Here is a 10,239-nt window from a genome sequence, read left to right as displayed (position 1 = left end):
ATGGGGATTTAGAGTATTAGGTTGTATCCAACCGAACCTAGCACTAAGAGACGGTTTGTCAGCACAAGGATTTCTGCTTGCACACTGGGCTGTCCCCCCTCCCTGTGCATCCCCTAAATATGTTCACTCAACACTCTGGATAAGGTTTGGGAAGGGTGCAGGGTATGGGAGAAGGGGGCAAGTTTTGTTGCACAAGTGGAGATGCATGTATTGAATATCACCCAAAGCTACTAATCTCTGGGCATAGAACCTGTGCTGTGCAGTGCTACCACTATCCCTGCTAAGGTGATGTATCTTACCTTGTTTTTCAAGAAATCATGATAGACTGGTGGCCAGGTAGGACATTTAGCTTCCCATGTATCACCAGTGACAAAACAACAAGCCACTGTCCTGATTCAGCTCCTTGTATCCTGGGCTCACCTTTTCTTTTACTGGGATAATAATCCAAGCTTGAGTATTCCTCTGGAAAAGTGTATTGTGGGGTTCTAAGGATAAGGCCTATATAATCCTAGTTGCAACAGCTAAAGTCCTTCCTGATCACCAGCTAACTTGCAGCTGCTTTGCAGGTTATTTGCAGTGCCTTTGATATGTGGTTGGGTTCATGGAGAAGCAAATGGGGGGGAAACATTGCAGCAAGATCCAGGATCTGCCTAAGGTATCACCTCTTCACGACTGTAAGGAAGATGCTAGGTTAGGAGAAAAGTATATTGCCCAGGCAAATGGCAAACATATTAATGATTGCAAAACTAGAAGTGTGCCTCTCCTCTGCTTTTTGCTTGACGGGCACTGTGAGTCTGTTTGGTTAACAGATAAACCCTTTCCCCCACCCCTCAGCCCATAGTCAGTGCTTTCTGAAGTAGGCTTTGAATTGGTTTACCATTTGCATGGCTGTGTGAAGCATGTGTACCTTCCGAATATATATTCAGCAAATGAGGGAGCGTTTCCCTCACAGTCTGGAATTATTATAGTGGGAAACCGTAGTAAGATGCTGAAGCTGCTCAGACAAACAAACAGCATCCAGATGAACAGGTGAATGAATGAATGCATTCTAAGATATGCAAAGGTGTACAAAGCCATGGTCTCTGAGCTTTTATCACCATCCGCCATAAGCTGCCAGGACACAAGCATTTTCTTCAGCTGTGCCAACAGACTTACACCCACTTAAAGACACTGTTGAAGGCAATGCTTTTGAGGCAGCTATTCAGGGAACTGATTTTAGTTACTATGAAAGAGCAGCAAAATGTTATTTATTAAAACTTTACTTTTACTCCCATAGACAGACAGACACTTGTAGGGTTTTCTGCCTCAGGTGCCAAAATTACTTGGCTGGCTTTGGTCATTATGCACCTTGATGGGAAGAGGGCGCCACCTCAGGCAGCAAAAAGTCTTGAACTGTCCCTGATAAAAGAGCCAGCAAGCCTGAATAGGGGGAGGACCACAGATCTCAGCCCCTTTTACAAGCCGCCAAGATATAGCTTTGTGAAAGCCCATCCATGTAGCACTGCAGTGTAGTTCCCCACCCCACAGTAGAGCGAACCTGTTCTGAGCTGGCAACAGACTGTGAAGAAAACAATCCTTCTCCCCTCCAAAGCCCTTGACAAACACAAATAAAGCCCTCTTGGGCAGGGGGCATATTGAGGTGGTTGCTTTTTTTTTTGGAGAAAATTTTTATTATCCAACAGCCAGTTTTACAAGTTTGTACCCTAAACAAATAAAGAAAGGGAGGGGGATAGGAACCAAAAGGCAAAGTTACTGTCAACAACTCATCATTGCTTGGTACTATAGATCCATATGGCACGTGAACACCATACTGAGAACAGCACACAAGGCAGGGCATAGGAATGGGAAGGGTCCTCGGCAGTTCTGTGAATGGCCCCAGTAACCTGGGGTGGGGGTGGGGGTGGTACTGTCTACATGCTCAGCATCCTACATCCCAGGGATGCTGCCAGCAGTTGGATGCAGGTTTGGGTGCAGATGCCTGCACCTTGTGGCCTGACATTTCTCAGATGGGATGCCTCTTCCCAGCTCCTCACTTGCATGGTTCTAGATGTGCCTCTTGCAGCATAGCGCTGCAGAGTTGGCCAAGTCCCTCTTAAGAAGAATACTGGTGCCAGAAACTCAAGTTTCTCTGTGTGTAGACCTACTAGCATGCCAGATCCAAAAGGCACCTAAACTCTTACAGGGCTTGGCTCCCATGTCTTGCAACTGGAAGGCTACTTGTGAGCACTGGGCACTGTAGAAACCCCTCTATGGTCAGTTCCTGTACATGTCTACTTACTCCCAAAGGGGAATTGCAATAGACTAATTCAGAGCTAGGTTTGGGCAGGCAGAGCTCTTGCTAATACAATGACAGTATTGGACCAGTTCTTCCCCCTGTTCCATTTGTGGAAGTGCCTTGAACTGAATTTGGCACGAATGCTTGTGTCGGCCAAGTGAACCAGCACATTGATACCACTCATTGGAACCTGGTTGAGGTGGAGATTGTACAGTACACTCTCGAGAGAGAACAGCCGGAAGTCGTACCTCTTCTTGCAGACAGCAGACAAGTACACTCTGTCTCTTCTCCATCTGTATTGGTACACACAGGTCCTTTTAAAGAGCCAACAGTGTGGTTCTTTGTTTGTGGAGAAAAGTTCTCTCTCCCAAGATCTGCACATGATACCGCTGGCTTGTGCTGCCTAGGGGCAATCCAGATTTAAGGCAAGCCCTTCCCAGCTGAATGGGATGGCATTAGAAGGAAAAGCCCCACAGCCACCAGCTCCATCAGAACTTTCTAGCATGTTGGTCAGCTTCACCATGTTGGCCAATCTGCACTGCAAGAGCAGAATGCTAAACCTGTGTGCATCCAGCTGGCTTTGGACCTCATCTCCCATCAGGCCCATCCATCAAAGCCAATGGTCTAGGATGATGGGACATAGTCAAACAACACCTGGAGGGAAGCAGGGCCCTCATCCCAGATCTAAGAGAGCACTGAGGAGCAGTGAGATTCTTCGGGCCTAGATCCTCTCTTCACAGTGTTGCAGTTAGGATGCTGAATGTTGTCACCACTAAAAGGACATAAATTCTGCCCCTCTGTGGGGAAAAAGCCCCAAACTTCCTAGCACCTGCATTTATAGTAGGACTGCTTTTTTTTGTTTTGTTTTGTTTTTAAGTGGGGTTGTTCCTTGAGGAGGAAATTTGGCTGAAAACTCCCATCCTGCTTGCCTTAGATGCACACTGGGAAAAGCTGAACCCAAATGTCCTCCTTCTGGGCAATGGTTAAAGACACAGAAGCCCAGCCAGATAAAAAAAAACTTTGGGAACTATAATTCACAGAGAGGTGAGGAGACTTGTAAACAGAAATCAACACGAAGTCTTCTGGCAAAATCAGGGTAGTACTACAAACAGCAGAGGTGCTTTCCAACTCTATCAAAAGTGAGTGTGGGTGTCAGTTTTTGGCACTACATTTCACAACTGAAAACATCCTTGAAGGAGGTGTACCTAGTGCAGCTACTCTGGAGGAAGGAGCTCCCCTCCAAAAAACAAGTCTTGGTTTCCACCATGTAAGTGTCCCCTGCTCTCTTTTTACACAGTGTCAAATAATCTCTCATCTATGCCTTCACAGATTTCATTTCTTAGGGGTGAAAGCCACAAAACCCCCAAATCCCAATGCATAAAATATTGTTGGGAGGGGGCGGGGAATGGGGGAGGCAGGAAAAGGAAATCAGCATCTTCAAGACACCTTCAGAGAAACAAGAACCTGATTTAGAGTAAACACAACAGAGTAAAGAGTGTTTTGTAAAAGCCCCCATATTCCAACACATATGAATAAAATACCCCACCCCACCCCAGATCTCTTGAAAAAGTCAGGAACATAAAAATTAGCCACGTTTCTGATGGCAACAGGCCTCTTTGCTCCCGGGGGGCAGGGGAATAGCATTGACAGGAAAAGAGGCTATGACACGCACGCTCACATGCACACAAGCCAGAGCACGCATCGAGCCACACTCTCGCACACAAGACGCGGGACCTTCCAAATTATTAGTTTCTCAGGCAAGTTGGTCGGGTGGCGGCATCAGCCTGTAATGCAAGATGCCTCCACTGGGACTCAGCAGGGCCCTCTAGCAAAGGGAATGAAGGGCTCTGAGGGACCTGCCTTGAACAGACTTGCAGGGCTGCAGGCAAAGGTCGAGAGTGTAATTAAGAAGAGATTAAATATTTCATCCAAATTCTCTCTAGGATGAGCCTGGTTACTCTTATTGCACTTTTCTCCCAGCCCCTGCTTTCTCTTGAAATGGTCCTTTAGAATAGGGAAGGCAGTCTGGTGCTGGACTCAAAAGGCAGTGGACTCTCTCCTGTCAGGGATTATTTAGCTTTGACTCCTGCAACTGGGGGGGAGGTTGGACTAGATGCCCCTCAGGGGTCCCTTCCAACTCTACAATTCTATGATTCTATAATGCCCCAAACTCATTATATTCTGTGCAATGTAAACTATCAATCTCCACAGCAAGAACACTCAAGTTCTGTGGGCACCATAAAATTATGCAACTGAACAATATTAGGCAAACTTGCTTATGTTGTTCAATTGGATGGCTTTCTCAAGACCTGACACATGATCATTCAGCCAAAATCACCTTCAGAATGTTACCATGCTGCTGCCCCTAAGTTAAAATATATACTGTACTTCTGGAAATAATTGAAGATTTCAGATTGTTTCTTAACCTATTGGCACTGGGAGGAGGGAATCCCAAACTATGCATATGTTCTCTAAAAGCTGTGATCTGGCAGCCCCTACAAATAATCCATTCTAGACCCAAGATAGGATACTGCTAGTACAGTGATCTCCACAAACGCTACACCAAACTTTCCTAAACATGGCTCTCCAAAATATCTGAGAGCCGTTTCCAGTCTGTATCAAACAGACAAGTTGCTGAGAGCCCTGCATATAATCATCTGAGCTTGGCACTGTGAAAACTACATGTCCCAGGATGCAAAGCGGCACTGCCAAGCGTGTGTGGCAGTGTAAGCGCTGCTGGCTGAGACATGTCAAGTGCTTCAGAACTGGGCAAGGTGCTATTTGCTTGTAATATATAGGGTTTGGCCTGCATTTCCAGGAGACATCAGGGGTGTTGAGCGCCGTAATCCTGGGGACTCGAGATATTCAAAATGGACTGTCCCACACATTGCCTGAGAAACTACGTAACATTTGCACGTTCCAACTGCTATAAGAAAACCCTAGAGTTGGCCCGGGGCCCCCCTCACTCCACAGTAGGTCCTCCTCGGGAGCAACAGCGGGGCCGCCGCACATTCTGCAGGAGTGCCCTGAAGACACTGGGCTGCCTCTTGACCTCCCCCTTGGGGGGAGCCCCCTTGATGGAGCTGGCACGGGTGCTCTGAGGTGTCATCACCATTTGCCGGCCATGCTCTTCAATCTGCTTCTCCAGGTGCTTCTGGATGGCCATGCCCAGCACCTCCACCTCCATAGAGGCGCCGTACACTTCCCATGTCATGCCCTTCTCGTCCCAGCTGACCTCCCGCACCGGCTCGGGCGCCTCCTCCTGGGCCCCTTTCACGTGCACCTCAGGGTAGGACGCTTGGGGAGATTTGGTCACGGGAGTCATGGGCCCTGTGGCCACGGACCTGGTCTCCACCGGGATGGACACCTGCATCTCTGCATCTCTCTTGGCTGGCTTCTGCTCCGGGCCAGGGCTCTTCAGAGAGGAGGCCCCCAAGCCCCTTGTGTGGAAAGTGAAAGCCGAGGAGCCGTCGGGCGGGTTGATGGGGCTGACGGCCACCGACACCAAAGACACACGATTGTCAACTTGAGTCCCAGCATCGTGCTGGGGGGGAGTGACCTCAAGTGAGCAGGTTTGGGTGAGAAGTTCCACAGATCTCTTCTCGACGTCTGTTGTGCGCTCCTCACTCACAGCCACACTGGTCATTTCTGGTGTTTGTTGTTCCTGAGCTTGGTTTTGACACTTGGACTCAGAGGGTGTCACTTCTCTGAGCCCTTCCGCCTCCTTGGTGGCTTCACCTGGGGTTGTTTGTGACTCACCTGATGTGCCCTTGGCTTCATGAGGAACGGCAGCCACAGGGTTTCCTGGCACTCTGCTGGAGTTCTCAGCTGTGTTAGCCTCCGGAGCAGGGAACCTCACTTCCCTGCTATGGTCCCCCAACTGGTCTGTTTCTGTCGCTGGTCTGCTTGACTTCCCTGATGTGGCTTCAGCTGCCAAGGGGTCTTGAGTAAACTCCTTGGGAGCTTCTGGTGCGAGGGGACCTCCGTGTCCTTCACTCAAGTGGTCCGCTGCTTCACAGACATCACTGCTGAAGTGTGATATATCTCCCTTGGAGGCACCTGGCTGTCCTTGGCTTGTGTTTTTCAGGCACGTGGGAAGTGCAGGACCCCCCTCGGAATGTGCTGTTCCTGCTTGGATGCTCTCAGCCTCAGCGGTTTTTTTGGTTGGTTCAAGAAATGCCACATGTTTCAGGGAGGCTGGTGCACTGGAAGGGTCCTTGTTGGTTGCCTTTAGGCAGGGCTCTGCTAAGAGATGCGTACCGACATCTCCAGGAACAGCTTTACTTTCCAGAGGGTTGCAGGTATTGGATAAGCTACTGGGAAGATCCCTGCAGCTTGAGCCCTGCTTGCTGTTGTGCCGCAAGTCATGATGGGCTGCTCGTTCCCCGTCCTCTTCCAAGGTGGTTCCTCCAGTCATTGCATCTTTCAGAACCACGGTACCTGTATCAGTGACTAGTTCCATGGAAGGCTTTGTGGCTACAGCTGGCGCCTTCTCCTTCTGGTCTGGGTTGTCCACCATGGTGTCTTCTTGGCTGCCGTCTTTGGTGCCAAGGTCATTCACACAGCAGTTCCTCATGGTGAGATCTCCTCCGTCACATTGGGTGTGTTGGAGACAGCTGTCTTTCTCCTGACTGCAAGGTAAGCTGCTGCTGGGCTGGGGAGCATCTTCTGGAACTGCATCTTGCTTCAACAACTGCAATGCTTCTGGCTGCTTAGCACTGCCCATCTCGAGACGAAACTTCTGCCATGCTATTCCATGCACCTCTCTTGGAGGACTCTAAAAGGGGAGATAAAAAGGGGTGGGGGACACAAAGTAAAGTTATGCCTATGCTGGAAACTCACTCAAACACACCATCAACTCCAAGCTATTCATGTTTGGAGCCTTCTGTGTCTGAGGTGCCCTGGTATACTCTAGGTGTATCTGGCACATGTGTGGGCTTAAGACACAAGCACAGGATCTGGTAGCTGAAAAAGAATTTGGCATCCTGAAGATTCTCAGAAGGGTGTTAGGGGGTGTTTTTTAAAAAGCAAGTTTCTAGTCTTCATATCTGCAGAGAAAGAGCTTGGAAAACAGGCAGGCATTTGGGAACCAGGAAGATTTCCCCCCCCCCCTCAGATTAGGATATGGAGCAACAGGGCACTTTCAGAAAACCCATTTATTGAGCGTCTATTCTGATTTGTTTGCAGGGAGGTGATCTGCTATTTCTAGAGCATTCTCTCCATTTTGGGTGGGGATGTTACCAAGCACCATCCTCCACATTCCAGTACATTCCCATCACTTTTCTTACTGCCAAAACTTTTAAGGGAAGCAAATTTGTTGTGCCAGACTTCCCAATCAACTGGAAATGGGCAACCTGACTTTTTTGGTGAGTGATTTAATCCCACCTGAGAGCACAATAGTCTTGGAAGCACCCTTAGAATTGTGGATCTGGGCCCATCTCCCATGGCTACTGCTCCTTGTCCACAGACTTCCAATTCTCCACAACCATTTACCCCTCTATCCCTTCTTATTTCTCTTCCTCCCTTCCATGCCACCTTTGTGCTAAATCCAGGTAGTGCACAGTTTACTTGGTCAATTCATTATATACTCCTTTGAATAATAGCTGAACTACTTCTACAACTTCTGAGATTTTTAGGGTGGAGGTGCATCAAATAACAAAGAGAAGGCTCATTTTTGCCCTGTGTTCTCTAATGTGTTGCCTCTTGAATGTAAGGCCTCATCAGCACTGAATGTTTAAAGCAGTGTCATTTCACTTTAAACAGTTGTGGCTTCCCCCAAAGAATCCTGGGAACTATAGTTTGTTAAGTATGGTGAGAGTTGTTAGAGGAAACTCCCATTCCCCGCACAGAACTACAGTTCTCAGAATGGTTTAACAATCAGTCTCTCTTCCTGAGTAACTCAGGGTTTTGTAGTCATGTTCATTTATTTCCATGAGTCTGCTCTGAGTAAAATGTAGTTCAATACCACCCTAAGAACTTCATAGTTGGAAGCCCCCGCCCCCCAATGGCTTATTTAGTCCAACCCCCTGCAATGCAGGAATATGCAGGTGACCCATATGGGGATCGAACCTGCGTCCTTGGTGTTATCAGCACCATGCCCTAACCAACTGAGCTAACATACATTATTTCATCCACTAAGGTAGATCAGTACTGTTATCCCCATTTTACAGGTCGGAAGCTGAAGCTAAGAGAACATTAGTTCCCCTAAGGTCATATACTAAATACATGGCAGAGGCAGGATTTTGACTAGTGGTTTCCTCATTCACAATTCAGCCTTGTAGCCACATTACAACATTAGTCCCTAGACTGTAGCCACCTTTGCCTGAATGGTACAGAAAGTATCCATCACATATGGACAATCATATATTCAAAGGGTAGCAGCTGATTCATTCAGCTAATTGGGTGGGAGATTTGGTGGAGGAAGTTAAGAGATTTGAAAGCTGCTCAGCCATGTCACAATTCAATAAACTTGATTCCACATCCCCGCCAAAAAAATAGCCTTATAAGTGAATGAACAAGATCAGGTCTATAGTCATTCCAGTGACACAAGCAAATTGCATGCCTCTTAACTAAACTGCCAGCTGCTGTGATAATCTCCTGCAACATTTGCACACACGGGCTGGCCACATGATTTGTGCACATATATTCTGGCACCAAAGCCTGCAGAGATTCCATGGCGACAATGGAGAAGAGACATTTGGTTTGGAGGTGGTGTGTTAACAGCAAGCAAATAGTAGAAATCCCATTGTAACCACATATAATCAACTGCCGGCACCCACCCATTAGAAGATGCTGCAAACTCTATGGGAATACTTTTGAGATTGCTTAGAGCCTTGGCCATGGCAACTGCAGGAGTAAAACAGCCTGAAAATATAATATAAACAAAGACATATTATAACTTCAATTACACACCTCCCCAAAAAGAACAGAAAGGAAGAAAACAGAAAATACAAAAATTGTAGCAGAAGGTTCAACCTCAGTTCTCCAGCAGTGGGAATAGCAAGGCAACTCAAGACCACGTGCCACCTGAGATGACTTTCTTTGGCACCTTCTCTCCCTCTCAGGTGCACTCTCATCCCTATGGTTGTTCCTGATGCCAAAGCAGTAGCAGTGCCACGGCAGGTTGAAAGAAGATCTGCCAGCTGGGCTCATTATGTACCATCTGCATGGCTGGTGTGCGAAAATGTCAGCATGTGAAGGCGAAGTGAGGGGCAGGGTGGGTATGAATATAGGTGGCCATACAGAATCCTGACATATATGGGTGGGTCCCAACTACCTACTGCTGGAATTAGAGTACGGGGAGTGGAATCGAATCTGGAGATGGAGCCTGCCTAATTTCATTTGAGCCAGGAATGGGGAACTTGCAGCCCCCAATATGTTGCTGGACTTGACTCCCATCATGTTAAGGAAAATGAAAAAATTCTCCATGCGTCAGCAGAAATTGTACCCCACCCCATGCAGCTAAGGTAACTTGTGACTATCTTGTATGTGTTGCTGGGCAAACTAGCATGTAGCACCAGGTAGATAAGGGCTCAAGTTAAATCATCCGTTGTTGGGGAGTACAGGAAAATCTGCTGGAAAAGTGGAGACTGTTGGAAGAATCCTGTGAAAATGTGAAAGACTTTGCGAAGAGCCCATCTGAGGAAAGTTGGGCAACCTGCAAGACTTCTGGACTCAGAGAATTCGGGCAGTTGCAGGACTTTGTTAGCAACTGGACTTTGCACTTGCTGTGTGGACTTTGGTCTCATGAAGGACTTCATAAGCTGGAACTCTCTCTGGGCTCAGAGAGTGAAGACTTCTTGTAGCAACTGTGTGTTTACATAGCTCCTGTGGTGAGCCAAACTGCTCAACTGAACTTCCATGGTGCATATACAACACCCAACACACCATCCCTGACCACTGGCCATGCTGGCTAGTGATGATGGGAGTTGAGAGCCCAGCAACTTCTGGAGAGCCACAGGTCC

At 47.8% G+C, this 10,239-nt stretch overlaps 1 protein-coding gene across 4 annotated transcripts in view; it reads right to left on the bottom strand.

The window, feature by feature from the left end:
- Positions 1-1,647: 1,647 nt before the first annotated feature.
- Positions 1,648-10,239, bottom strand: part of GPRIN1 (G protein regulated inducer of neurite outgrowth 1) — a 53,878-nt gene continuing 45,286 nt past the window's right edge. For all 4 annotated transcript variants that reach the window (XM_083423225.1, XM_083423226.1, XM_083423224.1 and 1 more), the window contains one exon: positions 1,648-7,052. In XM_083423225.1, coding sequence (XP_083279351.1) covers positions 5,238-7,001 — 1,764 coding nt within the window. In that variant the 5' untranslated portion in view covers positions 7,002-7,052 and the 3' untranslated portion in view covers positions 1,648-5,237. The remainder of the gene's footprint in view (positions 7,053-10,239) is intronic.

The sequence above is a fragment of the Podarcis tiliguerta genome (genome assembly GCF_965153285.1).
Source record: "Podarcis tiliguerta genome assembly, chromosome: 2".
Taxonomy (NCBI): Eukaryota; Metazoa; Chordata; class Lepidosauria; order Squamata; family Lacertidae; genus Podarcis; species Podarcis tiliguerta.
Note: the sequence above shows the minus strand (reverse complement) of the source record. Positions and strands in the feature narration are given on the sequence as shown.